Consider the following 19,465-nt stretch of genomic DNA (forward strand, 5'->3'; position numbering starts at 1 on the left):
GTTCTTGTTTCTTCATTCTTTGCTGATTGGATGTTTCTTTCTTCCTTCTGGTTCACTCTATTGCTTTGAGTCCCAGTTTCCTTCCCATCACTATTGGTTCCCTGTACATTTTTCTTTATTTCACTTAGCATTGCCTTCATTTTTCATCTAATTTGCAACCAAACTCAATCAATTCTGTGAGCATCCTGATTACCAGTGTTTTGAACTGTGCATCTGATAGGTTGGCTACCTCTTCATCGCTTAGTTGTATTTTTTCTGGAGCTTTGATCTGTTCTTTTGTTTGGGCCATTTTTACTTTTAGTCTTGACATGCCTGTTACATAGTGAGGGGCAGAGCCTTATATGTTCACCAGGGTAAGGAAACTCAGTGGCTGGGTTGTGACAATGTACGTGAGGGAGGGGTCAGAGAGGGAACAGTGGTGCTTGCTCCATTCTCAGCTGGCTTTCAGTCACTTTCCCCACTTCTTGCAAGCAAATAGGGCCTTTCTGGTGCTGATTCCCAGGTGGGTGGATTTGTGTACATCCCGGGACCCTGTGGATTTCTCCAACGAACTCTCCTGTGGGGTTGGGAATTTCTGCCGGCACCTCAACCCCCACAGGTGTTTTTAATCAGCATTTTGAGGCTTTATTTCCCCTGTGCTGAGACTCTGGGTTGCACAGTCTGTCTTGCTCCCCAGTTTCTCCTGGTTTATCTGTGCATGAATGTGGGGCCGTCTGGCCGCCAGCCACCTTGTGCACCAAGCCCCTCCACAATTCACCATTTTGCTGGGTCTGCCAGCTGCTGCTTTGTGCACCTGGGGTCCGCCAACTGCCACTTTGTGGGCCCAGGGTCCACCAGCTGCCCTGCCTGGAGTCCTCTCAGCCCAGCTCCCCAACTCTACCCCTCCTACCAGTCTGGATGAGTGTGTCTTCTTTAACTCCTTGGTTGTTAGACTTCCATACAGTTCAGTTTTCTGTCAGTACTGGTTGTTTTTTTGTTTTTAAATTGTTGTTGTCCTTACTTAAGTTATGCGAGGAGGCATAGTATGTCTACCTATACCTCCATCTTGGCTGGAAGACTTTTTACAAGATTTTTAAAATTTATTTTCTAGAGAGAGGGTAAGGGAGGGTGAAAAATATCAATGTGTAGTTGCCTCTTTTGCATCCCATGCTGGGGGCCTGACCCACAACCCATGCATGTGCCCCAACTGGGATTTGAACCAGTGACCCTCTGGTTCTCAGGTCGGTGCTCAGTCCACTATGCTACTCCAGCCAAGGCTATTATTCAGTTCTTTCATTCTCTCTTCAGTTATATCTAACCTGATGTTTAACCCATCCATTTTGTTGTTATTTTCAATTATTATGGTTTTTATAAAGTTTTATTTGGTTTTGTTTCTAAGTCACCCATTATTTATCTTCTTTGTCCACAATGTTCTTGCTTTAGGATTCTATTTCTTATTTTATCTTTCATTATGTATTATTTTTGTAACCCCATTTAGAGACTACTCTTGCCTACAGTCCCTGTAGTCCTATATTTTCTCTGTCTGGCACTATAAATCTTCTCTCAGGATACTTTCTTTCTTTGTGTGGTTGGTTTTTTTTGTTGAAGGATTATTTTCAGCTGGAGGTGTTTGTCTTGTTGTGTGGTATTGGTGGGTACCTGTCTGTTTTTGCTGAGAGGGTCTGTGGTATTCTGCCTTGTGAAAATGTCCCTCCTGTGTGGTTTTGCCTTCACTTCTTGTAGGTCCTTTAAATTATAGTAAGGGGGCTTCTGTGAGGTTGAAGAGAGCAGGTGGGGAGAATGAATAAGTTTAGAATTAGAAAACACCTTAGAAAAGTAGCCTCTCTCCTCCAGGATAGGTCGCTGAGCTGAGCGGGTACCGCTTGTCTCCTTCCCTTACAAAATTGAGAGGACTGTGTGTTGGGCCCTGCCTCAGGGCCAGGGGGTCCAGGAGCACAAGAAACAGAAGACCCAGCTCAAACAGGCTGTAAGCAGCAGTCAGGTCACTTATTGGCTCATGTAACTAAAAAGGACAGAGGTCCCATGCAAATGGACTTAGGCTCTCACATCTATCAAAGTCCATTTTAGATTAAGAACCTTCCTCCAAATTCTTCTTACCTCGCATCTCTCTCCCCTCTCTGGAACTCTCAAGCACTACTATCGTCAGATCAATGCTTTAGAATCCCAGTTTGGAACATTTCACTCCCTGACTCAGAAACCTACAAAGGCTCATTTAATGCCTGTGGTAGGAAGTCCAAATAATTTTGGTTAGTGCTCTCCACCAATCAAGATAAAGTTTCTCCAGCTCTATATCCCCTGACTCCTCTTCATATCCTTAAATGCATCTAAATAGAATTGCTCTCTTTTCCTCTTGCTCCCATCCTGAACTTGCAGTGGGACTTCCCTCTGGCCTTTCCTGTAACATTCATACTGTTTTGTGTTTAAGTTAGGTGGGTACATGTCTCACATCGCCCTTCTGATTCCCTAAGTTCCTGGAGGATGGAAGCATTCTCTAACTTATCTTCCTTTTTTACCGTGGTGCCTAGCAGAAGGCACATCACACAAGAGCTGCTCCCTTTGGCCTAAATGAACCAGGGCACTGCCAGTGCCCTCTTGCCAGTGATTAGGTTAAACGAGGCCAGTGGCTCCTGAATTGCACACAGCAGTATATACAGTTCAGCAGATTCTTATGGGGCACTGCTGGCTTAGGAGTTGTTGCTTAAGTACAGGGCAAAGGGCTCACCCTGGGCAGTGAGACTGGAGGACAGTGCAGGGGAGACCTGCCCCTTCTGTGCAGTCTCCCTCAATCCGTCACTCCTGGGCCTCCCACTCAGGGCCCACTCCATTATTCCTCCTCCAGGACACTTTCCTGGCCCAGCAGCTATCTTTAAGGCCCCTGTGCAGCTTCAACACTGTCCCTGCCCAGGATAATAAACTTTTACTGTAAATATGATGTCTTCCAAGTCAGGAGCCTGGAGTGTTTTGGGCATCTTGGCACACCCCCTCCATGGAGCTTGCACATAAGAGGCTCACAGCAAACATGTTGCTTAAAGGAGTCCATTTAAGTCCATATTATATATTATTCAAGTGTGTCCAGCACTAAGCCCACAGTAGACAAGACAGAGAGTGTGAACCCCCCAAGCAATTAGGAACCTGATGGAGCTGTTTGGTGACTAACTTTGTGTCTAGCAGGGGCCTGGTTTGCTGCTATCCTGAGCCTAGTAAATACCTGGCGAGGGAATGAATGAGTTAATGGGTGCATCTTTTGATCTCCTCCAACAGATTATAACAGCAGTGAATTAAAAACAGCGTGCAGGAAGCATGAGCTTTACGTGAGCTTCCAAGACCTGGGATGGCAGGTGAGTTCTCAGAACAACGGGAGAGACAAAGTTCCTTTCTCAGCAGTCTCATCTCACCTTCATGGCAGAAGCCGTCATCAATGACCTTAAGCTTTAGAACTACGATGGTGTCTCCCACGAAGGAACTTAGGAGCCCTTCCAAATGCCCAGGCTCTTGGCATGAGGTGGGGGAAGGTTTGGACTACTGGTGCACCCAGCCCTTCTGGCACCTTTCCAGGAAGCCCAGGGCTCCCCAGCTGTGTGTACCACAGAATTGATAGTCACATTTCTCAACACTCTTTCTTCATTCTTTCAAAATCCACAGGGTATGTATATACATTTGGGCATTTAAACAAATTTTAATCATATTGAGAAAGAGTTGGGAAAATGGACCAAAATTTCTGTGTCAGCTATAAATTGGCTCAAACTATCTAGAAGAGCACAGATATTCTGCCCCACACCTGAGAGCCACCACTAGTTTGTAAGAGGTAAATTACGGGTGACAGTGACAGAAGATAGTTTCCATATGTATGTGGTATGATGACAGGGAGTACCCTGGGCTCCTGGAGAGGCTCCACTGGGTCCTAGTACCTAAAGCCAGCCACCTCTGTGCTCCCGGGTAGCAGCTAAATGCCGTGTGGGCCTGTGGGAGGAGCAGGGACTCCGGAGTCGGATGGACCGGTTCACACCCTAGCTTTGCCACTTGATGTGAAACTGACCTTCCTCCGTGTCTCCTTTCCTGTCCATGTAACTTTCCTCACAGGATTATTGACAGCACAGATGACATAAGTATTGTGTGTTAACCACCTTTCTGGTGCTTCCTCTTGCTTTGAATTCAGGACTGGATCATCGCACCCAAGGGCTATGCTGCCAACTACTGTGACGGAGAATGCTCCTTCCCACTCAACGCACACATGAACGCGACGAACCACGCGATTGTACAGACACTGGTGAGCTCTCAGAGATCTTTGCCACTTTATAGGAAGGTGTAAGCCAAGACCAGGTACACTTTCTAATGGAAACTTTTCCTCCTTCTGTTTTGGAACAGGTTCACCTTATGAATCCTGAGTATGTCCCCAAACCATGCTGTGCGCCAACTAAACTAAATGCCATCTCAGTTCTTTACTTTGATGACAACTCCAACGTCATCTTGAAAAAATACAGGAATATGGTTGTAAGAGCTTGTGGGTGCCACTAACTTGAAACTAGTTGCTGGGGACGCAAATACTGCCTTGGATTCCTAGATTACATCTCTGCCTTAAAAAGCTCACAGAAGCACAGTGGAAGTGGGATGATGACTTTGAACCACCTCATGCCGGTTGGTGCCTTACTGCCCAAGGAAGATTTTAAAGGGCTTCAGTACTGATTTGCTCACATAGAAAATAGCGTGAGTAGTTGGTTTGCTGGAAGCTGTTTGAATGTCCATAGCATAAAGTCTGGTAACTGCAGAAATGTAACTTTGAAGGGTTCTTCTTCCCCCATAAATGTCCACCAAAATTAGTGTTAGCTTTACATCAAGCTGTTCGTGGTATTACTGAGTAAAGAAGGAAAATAATCTGAAAGAAGTATTCTTGGCTAAAGTATCAGCCAGTTTAGTGACGCTGCTCAAAAATAGATTTTATAGTTAACAGAAATTGGGAGGGGATGCCTCTATTCATTGATTTCTTTCACAGGAAGGTCAATTTCATATAGGATCAACAGCCCGAGCCATAACCAGGGCCATGTGGAAGTGCCTTTTGTCCCAGTAATTGCTGTTCCATGTTTGTGCTGGCATTTCGTTGGTGTGAGAGCTATGCGGTTTCCACACCTCAGCTGTCCCGTTTGCTGTTTTCTTTGCTAGTACCAAAAGTACCCGCTCCTACTTCAAGGAGAGGCCGCCAGGGCTGAGAAGCATCTCTGATAGCCATCACTGTAACCGTGCGACATGTGAAGGCAGCCCTGCAGCTCTTTTTTTGGAACGGCTCTCTGAAAAGCACATTAACTTCAGGACCGCTGGCTCTAATATCTCACCTATTTCAGTAAAACAGTTCTTTCCCTTTTACTACACAGCACACCATGTGGCAGGTGAGAACCAGTCAAGGAAATGCACTGAGAAAGGGGCTCCTAGCCTTGAGGAACAGGATTGGGTGGCCATGCTGTTTATGAACCGAAATCAGTTTTCTCTTGTAGAAAGCAAGACTCAGATGAAATCTTAGAATATCTTTTAAATGTCTTTTTTCATGTACTGGGAAATCAATTTCATACTAAACTGATTAAATAATACATTTATGATCTATACTTGCACTTAACAGCTTTTTTGTAAATATAAACTGTAATTTATTGTCTATTTTATATCTGTTTCGCTGTAACATTTAAGACCAGACTTTTTTTTAAAAAAAGAGTTTATTTAGAAAGTATCATAGTGTAAACAAATTGTACCACTTTGATTTTTTTCAATACAAGACTCGTGATGCAAAGCTGAAGCCACTCATGAGGATTGTGCTTCTCCAGAAAGCTGGGTTTTTTAAAAGAACATCTGTGAACCATACATGATTAATAAAGATTTCCTTTAAGGCAGAGGCTGGTCGAGACGCTGCTCCGTTGTCACCTGCCGCAGACAGCAGACGTGGTCTCATTTCTAAGATTCGTACCATCAGTTCCTTTGTGCCAAGTGACCAGATCCCCCAAGCAGAGCGGGTGGGGTGACCAGTGATGGACACAGAGGGGGTGTTGTGAGAAGTCAACTGACAGCAAAGAACATACAGGTGCCTATTTTAAGGAAGCCTAGTCCTGTGGTTACTTATTTCCAAGGGTGATGGTAAAAATGCTTAATAACCAGGATGGCTTGAATTATAAGGACGCTAGGCTAGCAATGATGGTAGCACAGCCTGCTTTAGCTGTGACTCTGCTCTGCCCACTTCATTCTTTGGTCTTTAGGTCAAGTTAAGCCCACTCTCCTGGAGCAGAGGGCTGACCTCCGTGAAGGCAGATGATTCGCAGTGCACCTCTGAAAGGACCATCTGGGGGCAGAGCGGAAACTGCCTCCAGCTGGGCCCTGTAGGGAGGCTGCAGGCTTCCCCCGGTCCCTAATTCCAGGACTGGAAAAGCTCCTGTAGTCCTCTTGCCTCAGGACAAATCCAACCAGAATCTTCATATGATTTAATAGAACAGTCAGGACCAGCCTTGTGGAACTTCCCATGCCCACATTTTCCATGGGAGATATCAAATCTTAAACATGGACTTCAACATGGACTTAAATACCTTCACATGAATCCTGACTTAATGTTAATTAACATAACTAATGAAATCTTTCACCCATGAGAAGCAAACAGAATTATATCCCTTGAACAGTAATGACTGACTTGACAAATACTGACACAGATGTAAGATTATGGCATCAGCGTTATCTTACTCAGGCACATGTCTGAAGTACCACTGCTTTCATTATGGCAAACCTCTCACAATGAGAGAAGTACTAACAGAAACAAAATCCGGGAGTGGTGTGAAGGTATCTTCTAGAGGTGTGGGGTTTTGTTTTTAAATCTGCCCCACGCTACAGACCAACCACATCATTAGTAAGTCAATTGTGACCTTCATATCAGAGGCCCATCAATACCGCCGCACGGCCCCCTTTGCAGGCTCACGGGCAATTCAAAACTAGGCTTTGAAAAAACAAACAAACAAACAAAACAACAACTAGGCTTTGGATGATGCTTTCTCTCACCAAAGTCACTCAGGTGCCAAAAACAATCCAGCAATTTGATTTTCCTCAACTCTACGTTAGTCTCAAAGGAAACCATTTAGATTCCATCAAGAGAACGTTAAGGGGGATGAAAGATTACCACTGAAAATATTTAGTTTGCAAAGGGGTCATGAGTTACATTATTTACTTAGAGAAACTTAATAAAGCATCTGTAGAGTGTGTTGACTTAAAAACACACACACAAAGAAGATACCACAAGTTCAGTATATTCAGCTTTCTAAACAACCACCACTTGAAACTCCGTGACACCCGCATGACATGGCTCCTCCACGCTGGGTCCAGGAGGCCAGGCAGGACAGGTGACTTCCACCTGCGTTTTTATAGTTCGTCTTTTGCCTGGCGCAGAACAAAGTGGTGCAACGATTCAAGGTCTCTGCCTCCGCTGTGCTCACTGACTTTTTTCCCTCCACGGAAAAGCAACAATGTGGGATAGCCTCGTACCTTTAAAGAAAAGATTCAGTTTGAAAAACAGTGGTCTGAATCATATACAAACTATTTCTTAACTAAAACCAAAAAAACCCCACCTACTGTTAGTGGTCAGGAAAGTCTATGGTTAAATTTTTTAAGTGAACAGACTATTTAAAAAGTATTGGACAGTTCAGAAATCAAAGACCCGGGGCTATTTATTCACTTTTCAATCTACATTCAAGACCAGCGTGAAAGGGCTGCCGTCCCCCGAAAGTGGAAACCTCCATCTTTCTCACGCACACGCTGCCCTGGGGATCGGCGAGGGTGCACCTGCCGGTGCAGCAGGTCGGTGTGGGGCCTGGAGCTCTGCATCTCTGACAAGCTTCCTGGTGATACCCAGGCTGCTCAGTGGGCCATACTGAGTAGTAGCAAGAGCCATAAGGAGATATATTTTTCAGCTGCAACTCACTTCTTTTCTCTTTTGAGAATTTTAAAGCACACATAAAAAATAATAACTGGTATCTTCTAATAACTAAAAAATGTCTATGCTACATCTATGTCAATCTGATGAGGTAATAAACATTAGAAGCCTCCAGTGTTTTAAGAAAACAGCACAAAAGAAAAATATAAATTACAAATCTTACAGGCTAGTAGATGGTGCAAAGAGCTCAGAAAAAAGACAGCTGTTACGTAAACAATCCAAACCCAAGACTGGCTTTTGGTATGGCCCTCTCAGGTGGAAGTTTACATTCAAATGTTTAGATGTTGTACTTCAGAATGCTGGCTCATGCCAAAAAAATGAGCCACTTAGGTATCTATGACGAAGGCTGCAGAGCATCTGACTGCTGTGCCACTGAGAACGTGCATTTGGGCGGCAGCCCACACACCCCCAGTGTGGAGTCTCAGTCGCTTCCCAGCCTCACACCCACAAGCTGAGGCCTCCCAACCCCACTGAAACGTGTGTAGTAGCAGAGGGAGAAAGGCTTTCTTTTAGCGAGCGACTCTTGCTTTTCAAAATGAAAAAAACAGAACACCTAAAAAGGACACAAAAAGTGCTTTGTCGAGGAATGAGGGCAGTGCGAGTGATCTTGGTTGAGTCCACAATACCAAATTCCCGCCCTGCCGGGATCTGCCCCCAACAACAGCGTGCCCGTAAGCACTTCCTTCCATCCAGGGACCCACCGAGAACCTGCTGCAAATATTCCGTTCCGCCGTACAATCCACTTCAGCAATCTTGACCTCTGCCAAACCAGGGAATTCCCTTTTAGAGAGTTCCTCCCAAGTAGGAGCCAGATTCTTACAATGACCACACCTAGAAACAGAACAACGACAGCCTTGTTGAAGTGCTGGGCCCATTTCACTGCCAAAGTCAAGCTTTGAGGCAGTCAACAATTGTCTAAGAATGTATAAAACTCCGCATTCTCCCATTCTCTTCCTCTCCATCCTAAGCAAGGAAGTCAAAGTCAATCTGAAGTAGACTTCTGGATAACCTGAGAGAAGCAAGCTGGTCTGAAAACAGTTGGATTCTGAAACCATTTCCATGATACGGTAAATCGGGCTAACTGGCTTATGAATGCACCATGGGCAGAAGGAAATAAACGGGAACCAAAACAGGCTCCAAACATTTATTTTTTAAATTACTTGAATGCCAAAAACATTTTAGATTTGATCGTTCGTGGTCTCAACATTTCAAAACATCTCAGCTCCCCTTCCACGTCAGTGATCTGGTGTGAGCACCAAGGCTGCAACCAAGTTTCTTTCAACGTTCCCCTCTGCCGGCCCTTTCCTGACCCCCCCCCCCCAACCACAGGGCCCTGCTGCCCTTCAGTGAAAGGGGAGCTTCTGTCTTAAACTTGATCTACAGCTTTAGGTTTTTTAAAAACTAGAAAACAGTTTTAAAGGCAGTATTTACTAGTGTTTCTTATTTTTTAAGACCTAAAACTGCACAACTCATACGAGTCATGTGCTCATTAACTTTTTATCTGTTATTGTGGTTTCTCACAAAAATATCCAAAATGAAACAGACTGAAGAACAAATGTGACATGTGGTGACCTTACTTGTTCACTTTGAAATACAGAATCTAATACTCTCCTTAGCACTCTGTTTTCCCAAAGGGAATGTTTCATTTGTGAAGACAAAACCTTCTTCAATTTTACAGCTGAGGACACTGAGGATTCAAGAAATTAAAGGACATGTCGAGTTACAGTAGCTCCTGGGAAGTCTGGGACCTCTCATCTTCCCATCCCTTTGGGTTGCCTTGTTCTCAGACCACGTGCACACGGGCCCTCTCTGCTCCGGCTCCTGAACCCCGGAGCAGGAGGCTGGCAGGTGATCAGGTGACATACTGAATGGCACTACCAGAAGGCTGAGCTCCACTGGATTTCTCTATAACATGTAGAAAGACTAAGGAACAAAGCTACAACATGATGTCCATGGTTTATTTTAAAAAAAAGCCATGTATTTGGAAGAGCACACAGATACCATAAAACTTAAGTTTTGTATGACCATCATAATTCTCCTTCATTACTGTTTTCTCCAAAGCAGACTGAACTTTAAAATAAATTAATGTTATTCACCAGAGATAACTGTTTATGAATACCACCAAACCTGAACATACCTGATCACAGTAGCATAACGATAACGCCTCCTTATTTCCTACAACACAACCTGGATGTCAGTGTAATGCCCACCCAACAGTGAGCCTGGAGGGCTGGCTAATGAGCTGAAAAATAGGATGGGATTGAAGTGGGCCAGGACAAAGTAGATTCTAATTACAGAGACACTTACCATGGAGCATAAAACTTGATGAAGGTTATTCCTTCTGCGACAGTGTCATCGAAGTTTTTTTCTGTGAGTGCCAACACAGTGCCCTTCAGGGGGTGGAAAAGCCACAATTCAAATACATCACTTGGAGCACAGTGGGGTCATGCTTTGGGATTGCAGAAATATGAATCAACTTTCTTAAATCCAGTCATGCATCCTCCAAGGTCACTCAAAAATATCCACACAACCTGCACTTCACAAACTACACCAAAGGGAAGAGCGGTGGCCTCTGAAGGGCAGAGAGCCACCGCAGGTCCCGCGGGCCCTGAGCCCAGGAGACGCCTTGAGGAGGTGGCAGGTCACAGCCCAGGGCTCTGCTCCCCACCTGCCCAGGGGGGTTCAGGTGCAGCTGCTGTCCTCCAGGGACCTGCAGTGTGGACCAGGCAGTTCTAGGTGGACAGGGCTTGGATCTGGCCAGGTGTGGAGCCTGCAACACTGACCAGAGTCCACACACCCACTTACTGGCCCTCCTGCAGTCTGTACGTATATGGCTTCTCTTCCTGACTCGAATGCTGTTGTGTTATATGGGTTCATAAAATTGACCTTCTCTGTGTTATAGAAGGACTCTACAAAAAATTACAGAAGCACAGGCAATGTGTTCTACATAGAAGACTTTTTCCCATTTTTAAATTCAAAGTAAATGTAAAAACTGTTCATCTAAGCTCTGGCTGGATAAATTAGGAAAAAGGTGCCGCAAGGCAGTCTGCTGTACAGTGACTCTATCTCAATAGTTCTTCAGAGAATGATGTCTTGTGTTTCTCCAAAAACACATCTGCGATTTTCTCGTGAGAGCAGGAACATGGATGATTTATCATGTGACTAAATGTACCAGGGCTGCTCCACTCGAGTCTGGTGCCGAGTCACGCGTGTCAGTGACTGGGAGGCAGAGTGTGCCGGGGGCCATTGTGGAACACCAGCATCTTTCTTTATGTTCAGAAATACGACGCCACACTGACTGAAAGACCCACTTAATGCTGGAAAGCTATTATAAATAGAAACTGTTCTGTGTTCGGTGAGAACATCCCGAGTGTGTAATGATACTCTATTTGGGATGACCTTCATAACCACCGTGACACACACACTCTTAACATGTGTGGTCGTAACAGCTACAGAACCATTTGTTTACTTCTTAAACCAAAACTTCAACTTCTAGCTGACACCCAGGCAGTCCCCAGCCTGTAAGAGTCCAACTAAGGGATGGGCTGTGGGGATGAGGAGGCCCACTAGTCCCCCACCCCGGGAGAACAGGTAGGTGGCTTCACTGGTTTTTCAATTCAAACAACTGGGGCTCCGGGAGAGGGGGCTCCGGTGAGTCGTGACCGCTCCTGTAAGTGCTGAGGGTTGGACAGTGACTGGGGAGGCATTCAGGCATGTCTGGCTGCTGTCCTCTCACCCTGTCCACCCCCCCCACCCCCGGCCCCCAGTGCCCCGGGGGTCCCAGGTAAGGACCTGGCATCCTATGAAGCTTAGCTGTGTCAACTAAAGTAGCAACATAAAATATTCTGGTTTGCAAACACGTTGACAAACAGGCCTTATGGTTCTTAGTTAGGAAATCCAAGCACTGATTTCCTGCAAAAACATTATTCTGACTCCCCTTAAATAATCTTTTTCACCCACGGCTTCAGTGTCGGCATCTCCCTAAGCTTCATACACATAAACCCAGCATAGAAAACCTGCTTTAGCTCAACTGATAACATTTACCTGTCCATTGGACACTGCCACCCAAATATCCACCACAGCCCTGAAAATCAACATCTCGAAAACTAAATGCATCACCTTGCTCCACGCTGGCCTTTCCTTGTGCTTGGTGCCGTGGTGCACTGGATATGCCGGGAATCTGAGTCAGCTCAGACCCCGCCTGTGCTCACCCACCGGACTCACAGGGCTGACTCCCTAACGCTGGCTCTGCTCCTTCCCTCCATTCCCACTGTCACAGCCTGTTTGGGGTCTCATCATCTTTTATGAGCTAATACCCCAGTTTTCCATGTCTTTCATGCATGCTGTTGCCAGTCCTCTTTCTAAAACTCAAACCCTCTATTCAATCCCTACAAATAATGCTCAAAATCCTTGGCCAGCAGACAAGAGTCCCCTGCAACCAGCTCCTATGGCTCCTCTCCAACAACCTGCCTGTACCCTTTTCTCTCTGCCCCCGCCTCCAGCCGACCACCTGCCCACCCCAAAATGCATGGCTAGTTCTCACCACAAGGGTACTGCTCACACTCTTCATCAGGCAAACCTTCCTGCCTCTCTGCCCCCACCTCTCAAACAAGTGATTAGCTCCGCACCCACTCTTATCATAGCCCCATGACACCTGCATGTATGTGAACTCATGTTGCCCCACTAGACCCACCACTGCCCAGGCAGGAAAATGGCTTTGCTTTTGTTTCCTGGTGGCCAAGGACAGTGCCTAAAACATAAGAAGGGCTTGGCAATCACACAACAAATGAACCCGAAACCTCACACTGTTGGGATGAATGAAGATGCCCCTTGGTGAGTCAGACTACAGCCATGTGCCTCCACTGCCAGCGCACACAGCTCTTCCTGTGGATCTCTCAGGGTCTTCATAAACCACAGGTCAGAGTAAAATGACTGCAGCACATTGTGGAAATGAACAGAAATGCAGCCCCAAGCGGCAGCAGACAAGCCTTCACAGCAAAATCCTCAAGTACGGTGATGACTGAATCCCAGGGAGGAACTGCTCCGGGATTCTGCCTGCACTCAGAATTTTCCTCACTTTATTTGGGGGAGCTCCTATTTCCTTGAACCCCATACAAGCATGCAAAAGTAGTCAAAGAAAATGCTTTGTGTTGAAAAATTAGTGGCAACCACCATCTGAATGGCTGGACTGTCCTTAAATTGTCCTTCTGTCCCAAGCATCAGACGAGAATGGAGAGGGCCCTGTGGGCCATGCTGGGTGCATACCCACCTTGTCCTCAGGCTCTGCAGGCAGCGCCGGGGCCTCAGAGGGCTGCGCGGTCTCTGGGGTACCACTGGCCACACTCTGGAGCTGTGATTCCACGTACTCTCTCAGGGAGTCCAGATCCCGCTTTCCCTTGTACTGGTCAAGCTGTCCAGACAAGGCCACACAGCAACACGGCCGAGTTAGTGTGCTCAAGTGCTTGAACCACTCACACCTCCTCCAACCCCACTGGCCCATGTGTACCCCCTCTCCCATCAGCGGTCTTCCCCTGGCTGTGCGAGCTGTGCAAGGCTTGTGTGCTCAAACTGAAATGGGAGAGCACAGATTATGAACTGAGAATTTGGCTTTGGTGAGAGAACTCTACAGCTTCTTCCTTCTGCAGAGCTGAGTCACAGAAGCCTGGGTGCTGACTCCGATGCTCCGAGAAGCTGACCGTCAGCCAGAGACAGAGGTGGGGCCTGAGAACCTTACCAAGAGTGAACGTTAACCTTGCTCAGAGGTCACAATCACACCTCAGTTACCCTAGGACAGTAGATTTGGGTTATTCTAGTGATGACCTGAGCCACATGAAAGGTTTCAAAATGGCATAACAACTGACAGTTTTTCTGAACAACCCAAATCTTATTCATTAAGAGAAGCCACCTTTATTCCATTACGTGTGTTCCTTTAAACCAGTGCCCAAACAGTCCACGCTGGCAATTTGCTGAAAGCCACTTGACAACTCAGCCCACTGTGGTTAAGAGAAACACTTTGTCCCAACACCAAGACATACCTTCTTACCGTCTCGAAACCAGAGAAGAGTAGGGTAGCCACGAACTTGGTTTCCTGAACAGAGTTCATAGTGCTGTGTGCAGTCAACCTATAAACAGAGATCACGTCCCCAGTTGGTCTTTTCGTGAGCCTTTCTGATAAAAGTGGACTGTTGGGCACGCACTAGTCCTTTTTTTAAAAGAAAAATTCTAAAGCCCCCGATCTAGAGCATCTCTGCCAGCAAGCGGCAGTTTCTGCAGAGACTTTTTCTAAAGCTGCCTCAAAACACTCTTAAGCTAAGGGAGCGGGATGACAAGATTTAGAGGCATGATTTATTTCTCTCACTTATAAATGCTGACCTGTAGGAAGCAACACTTCACCTGGAGCAGGGTAACAAGGAGGAGAAGGGGAGCCCCGCCTGCCACCCGGGGTGGGCGGGCCTGGCCGGGGTGACAGGCGCCCGCACCAGCCACAGTGCTAGCTTGGAAATGTAGTTTCCCATCCAAACTTGTGGAGTTTTAAAATCAAGGAGGAGTAAGTAGTCAGTTTTAAATAGAAGTACGTGGTATATGATAAAAACAAAACTGAAGACATGTCAAATTAACATCACACCATGCCCTTAGTTCTATAAACTCAATTTACCAACTAACACAGCTCTTCAGGTATTTTATTTCTTTTAAATCTTTATTAAGATTCCACCTGCTCAACATTTTCATGAAACATTTTATCGAAGTCACTTCTTTCTTTTTCTACCAGCATTAAAATCAACTATGTGGGACTACTATTGTTTTCAGTGTGTCAGCAGAGCAGGATGAAAAATATTACTTTAACAGATAAGACTAAAATCAGAGAGAGCAGTTAACAGTGTAGAACTAAAGCACAGGAAGCCTCAAATGAAAACGGAGGGGGGAAGCATTTTGGGGTCCAGTCTACCCCAGGCACATGTCTGTCCAGAGATGAAGGACCACAGACAGACCAGTTACTGAGACTGTGTCCACTCTGAGGTAAACTGAAAACAATCTCCCATCAAAGTTCAAAAAGTAATTTAAAGTAAGGATACAAGAACTAGGGAAGACAGAAGAAAATTATTTTATGATTACTTCCATGAAATGTTCAATAAATATATAATCATATATATATATGAGAACATATTATGGCAAGTTGCAGGCAGCCCTGGAAAAATCCATTTAACTAACAACAACTATTATAGTTTACTAGCCACTGGCTCCATGCCGAGCATGCTAAGCTTTTTACTTTCATCCTCGTGGCCACCAGGGTTAGGTCTCATCTCAGTTTCACAAGGAGGGAGAATGAGGCCTGGCGCGGTTGCCCCAGGTGGGCTAGCCGGGTCCATCTGACTGCCGGATTTATGCTTTTGCCCATCTCACCATGCTGAGCTGTCTCGTTAACTAGAGTTCCTGGACACATAGCACAGCTTCTGTATAGAGATCAGCCCCCTGGCAATGTAGAAAATGAGATTTTTATTAAAGGAAATCTAGGCAGGGATGCCTGTGGGTGCCAGAGGATGGATAAGATTAAAAGTGTTTGATGGCACAGAAGTTGTTAGACATCACTTCTGGCTTCTCTACATAAAGTGCAAAAAGCTGGAAAGAATTCCAGGCAGCAGAGCAAGCTGGGGCTCACCACGGAGAGGGGCTTCTGCGTGTCTGTGTGAGCTCAGAGCCGAGCGTCCTTCAGGAAGGAGCTCTTGGGTGAGATCAAATGTGGACAGTCTCCAAGTGTGTCCAGTGAACTTTCTCTAAGGCTTTGCCCCCTATCTCTGCAGAAAGGGTTCTGGGGCTGCCAATTTAGAGTTGGCCGTTGCTTCAAAATAAACAGAGGAGCCCAAGCCATAATTTATCTCTAGGCCGTGGAAAAGCCAGCGCATGTGAAACCAGGCTGCCATCTGGGAAGGTGAAATGAATTATCAAGTGGCGCACTAAATGGAAATAATAAATCAAGTTTGTGACTTTGCACACAGAATGAATAATGGGCTACTCTGCTAATTAATCCAGCCAAAGGCAGTCTATTTCCAGTTTAATAAGGGCTTTCACTTACCTTGCCAATCTTGACAGTTTCAGAATGTTCGAGGCCCAGAGCCAGCTGCTCCCAGGTTGGAGCCAGAGCTTTGCAGTGCCCACACCACGGAGCGAAGAACTTGATAAAGTGGTCGCCTTCCGTGGGGAGCCAGGGCAGAGAAGGAGGAAAAGCAAGTGTAACTGACACGACACCAAACTAGAAACTGAATGGAAGCATCTGATCTTTGTCCTCTTGCAAAGCTCAGTTCAGTGTGAAATCTTTAACTGATAAAAAGTGACCCTCCATCAAAAATGTGTATATCCACGAGTTCATTAACAATTCCCAAAAGGAAATTAATTTGTCATCTTTGGAAGACAACGGGGAACCAACTTATTATTTGGAAAACTAGAAATAAAGGGAAAGAACCAGGCATTTACCCCATGTTGGATAACCAAGTGGTTAAGTCAGGACAAGTTTCTCTTGCTAAAAAAAAGAAGATGGGATGCTTGAATTAAAACAGCAGCATTTGGTGTCCAGAATGAACAATCTAGGCACTGACATCACAGAGACTTCAGCAGTCATGAAGTCCTGCCCAAACCACCCCCAAAACATCAAATGGAAACTGGCATTGTCTCTCAATCCAGGTAGCGAGCAGTTCACAGGGACTAGAGAAATCAGGGACACAGGTTAAACTCCACTGTGGGGGGACAAGCAGCAAACGTCACACTCTGGGGAACTCTACAAGTCAAACAACCTAAGTGGTGCGCAAACAGAATGTAGGGAAGAGAGATGTAGGGGTTACACGAAGATTAAACAGATTTAAGTGAGACAAATTTTAAAAAGACCAAGCTAAACGACAGTGTTTAGGAGCACACACTTGCGTGATGAAACCATGAAGAAGAGCAAGCAGTGGTTTCTGTAGAAGTCGGGACGGTGCCTCCTCAGGGGCTGTGACGGGGAGGCTGGCTGGTTTGCTTCTCCGACTGCACAACGGTTACAGGGTGGCCAATTTACAGCACTTCACTGAGCCCTACCTCTGTTTCCCATATTTGTGTTTTATTTCACAATAAAACAGAAGGCTTAAGAAACTCTTATGCCCTGGCCCAGAAGCACCCTGGTACACCAAGGTGGTGGGTTCAACCTCCTATCAGGGCACTCACAAGAGTCAACCAATGGATGCATAAATAAGTGGGACAACAAATCGATGTTTCTCTCTCTCTCTAAAGTCCATAAATAAAAATTAAAATAAAAAACAGCATTACTCCCTTAGCTAGAAAGAAAAAAAACCAAGTCCTCAAATGTCATTATTTGGAGGTTGGAGACTTTTTTCCCTGGGCTGTTCTACCTTCACCAGCTTAGAGCCTAAAAGATGTCAGGCCGAGGCCAAACTGAAATGCAGCTGTGGCTTCCCGCACTCAGCAGAGGTGGCATCTCTAAACACTGCTCTTCAGCGATACCTGCTGCTCGGGGAGTGACTGGAAGGGCTTTGTGGAAAGGGTCTCTGACAAGGTGATTTTGGTGGCACACGTGCAGGGAGCCCTTTACGTTCCACTGTCAAAGCACTGGTACCAAATAAATAGCCGTCTGTAAGGAAAAGGGAACGCAGTTGAAGGCATCCCAACTATTTTTTACCTTAAATGTGGTGGGGAAAAATTTATTTAGACCTTGAGTGGGGTGGGGCGGGGCTGACTCTCAGCAGGCATGACATTACAAGGCCAGATATGATTTTAAGTTCCTTTGCTTGTGCCTGGTGCCATGCATTTCCAACCCGGTCTTACGTTCTCACCACGGCAGCATTTGAGAATGGAGTCAGCAAGAAAACTGAATCTACTTTCAAGTCATTCACTGCTGAGCCAACTCTTCTGAAACATGTGAGGAAAGGAGGACTTACTGACATTAGAAGTTGTACACAGTGCATTTTAATATTTAGGAGACCATTTTCAAAGATGAGATATAGTCTAATAAAGATTCTACATGTAAAGAGCACATATTCTAATTCACATGTTATAACGGCTCCACCAAACAAACGAAACTGTAGTTTAAAGAGATAGGAGAAAGTGTTGTTTCTGCCTCAGATCAATAAGCACATGATTAACATGAATATAAACACTTTCTGACCCAAGGATGCACTGTCCAGCCAGTGCACAAATCGAATATGTCACTTGTGATTTATGAACTGCAAATTTCCACACCCAAGGCTTTAGCTTAGCCTTGGCTGGTGTGGCTCAGTGGACTGACTGCTGGCCTGTGAACCAAAGGATCTGCAGTTCAATTCCCAGTCAGGGCACATGCCTGGGTTACAGGACAGGTCCTTTGTAGGCATATTCGAAAGGCAACCACACATTGATGTTTCTCTCCCTGTCTCCCCTCTGTCTAAATTAAAACTTAAATTTTTTTTTTCATTTCCATAAGAACAGAGAAAAAAGGAGGAATAATTCTCGAGAGGAAAAGCATTAAAGTGATATTAATGGGTGATGTTAATGGGTCCTGAAGAGAGAAATCCTGACTTAGTGCCACAGATGCTGCTTCCTACGAGTCCTCAAGTGGCAAGAAGGACAAGCCCAGCAAGCCAGGGAGGGATGGATGTTCAGTGGCTCTACGAGGTAGGTACCCCACTGGGAATGGCCACAAATACGCCTGCCGTACCTTGTGCAATGTGCAGCTCAAAGTTGCTCGCGGAGAGCTCATACAGCCCCTGCTTGAGCTCCGGTGCTCTGGGTGGTTCTACTTCTGGCTCTGGTGTCTAACAGGAAGAAACAAGAACACAGTCACTGAGTCTGTCAGAGAAAACTTAGTGAAACCCATCAGAGAGGGGACCTGCGTCTGTCCACAGCCTTCTGCAGACCTCCCTCACCTGGCTACCCTGCAGCTATGTGGGATGCTGCTGTGTTGAGGGAGGCGAGGCAGGGGCAGGAAGGGCCTGACAGCTCCTCGGATGCTTCTGTAAGAGGCCCCTTGCCAACCTCCTCCTCCTGCCCCAGCAATGTCCTAGCACTGACAGCGGAGGGAAGTAGGTGGCAGCCATCTCCACCTCAACCTGTCCTTTGCTGCCCCAAACACAACTAAACAGGGCAGAAAAACTGAAGGACAGGCCCTCCCCTGCCTAGCACTCTCTCCTGCTGTTTGAAGCACAATCTGAGATTTCACCTAGACTACAAAATGAAATTCATGACTGACCGGCTCTGAAGGAAGAAGTACCTGAATATACAAAGGTACCAAAGTAGACAAAACTGAGAATGAAAAACCACCAGAGAAGAGAACGACCTAGCTATCATTTATCCACACAAATGATAAAAAAGAGAAACCAAGAACAACAAAACTGTGAGGGAAAACTCTGAAGGACATGATAAAAGAGATAGGTAAGTGATGAGAAGGCAAATTTAGATGAATCAAGGCAACAAAGAGAAAACCACAAGCAAATATGAGCTATAACTTTAAGAACTATAACTCACATGACTAAGTTTGGGACAGAAACAAACAAAGGT

The 19,465-nt window shown here is 45.7% G+C and overlaps 2 protein-coding genes across 2 annotated transcripts in view; one reads left to right on the top strand and one right to left on the bottom strand.

Moving 5' to 3' along the window:
* BMP6 (bone morphogenetic protein 6) overlaps positions 1-5,873 on the top strand; it is a 187,230-nt gene extending 181,357 nt beyond the window's left edge. The window contains exons 5-7 of the mRNA XM_037141748.2: positions 3,262-3,338; positions 4,157-4,267; positions 4,366-5,873. Of these exons, the coding sequence (XP_036997643.2) occupies positions 3,262-3,338; positions 4,157-4,267; positions 4,366-4,515 (338 nt within the window). The 3' untranslated portion in view covers positions 4,516-5,873. The remainder of the gene's footprint in view (positions 1-3,261; positions 3,339-4,156; positions 4,268-4,365) is intronic.
* A 1,293-nt stretch (positions 5,874-7,166) lies between these two features.
* Positions 7,167-19,465, bottom strand: part of TXNDC5 (thioredoxin domain containing 5) — a 29,411-nt gene continuing 17,112 nt past the window's right edge. Inside the window, exons 4-10 of the mRNA XM_037141749.2 lie at positions 18,627-18,723; positions 16,020-16,135; positions 13,984-14,070; positions 13,218-13,358; positions 10,256-10,338; positions 8,650-8,779; positions 7,167-7,500 (exon numbers count right to left, since the gene is read on the bottom strand). Of these exons, the coding sequence (XP_036997644.2) occupies positions 7,378-7,500; positions 8,650-8,779; positions 10,256-10,338; positions 13,218-13,358; positions 13,984-14,070; positions 16,020-16,135; positions 18,627-18,723 (777 nt within the window). The 3' untranslated portion in view covers positions 7,167-7,377. The remainder of the gene's footprint in view (positions 7,501-8,649; positions 8,780-10,255; positions 10,339-13,217; positions 13,359-13,983; positions 14,071-16,019; positions 16,136-18,626; positions 18,724-19,465) is intronic.

This window comes from Artibeus jamaicensis, unplaced genomic scaffold (assembly GCF_021234435.1).
Source record: "Artibeus jamaicensis isolate MK-2021 breed Jamaican fruit bat unplaced genomic scaffold, CSHL_Jam_final contig_335, whole genome shotgun sequence".
Classification (NCBI taxonomy): domain Eukaryota; kingdom Metazoa; phylum Chordata; class Mammalia; order Chiroptera; family Phyllostomidae; genus Artibeus; species Artibeus jamaicensis.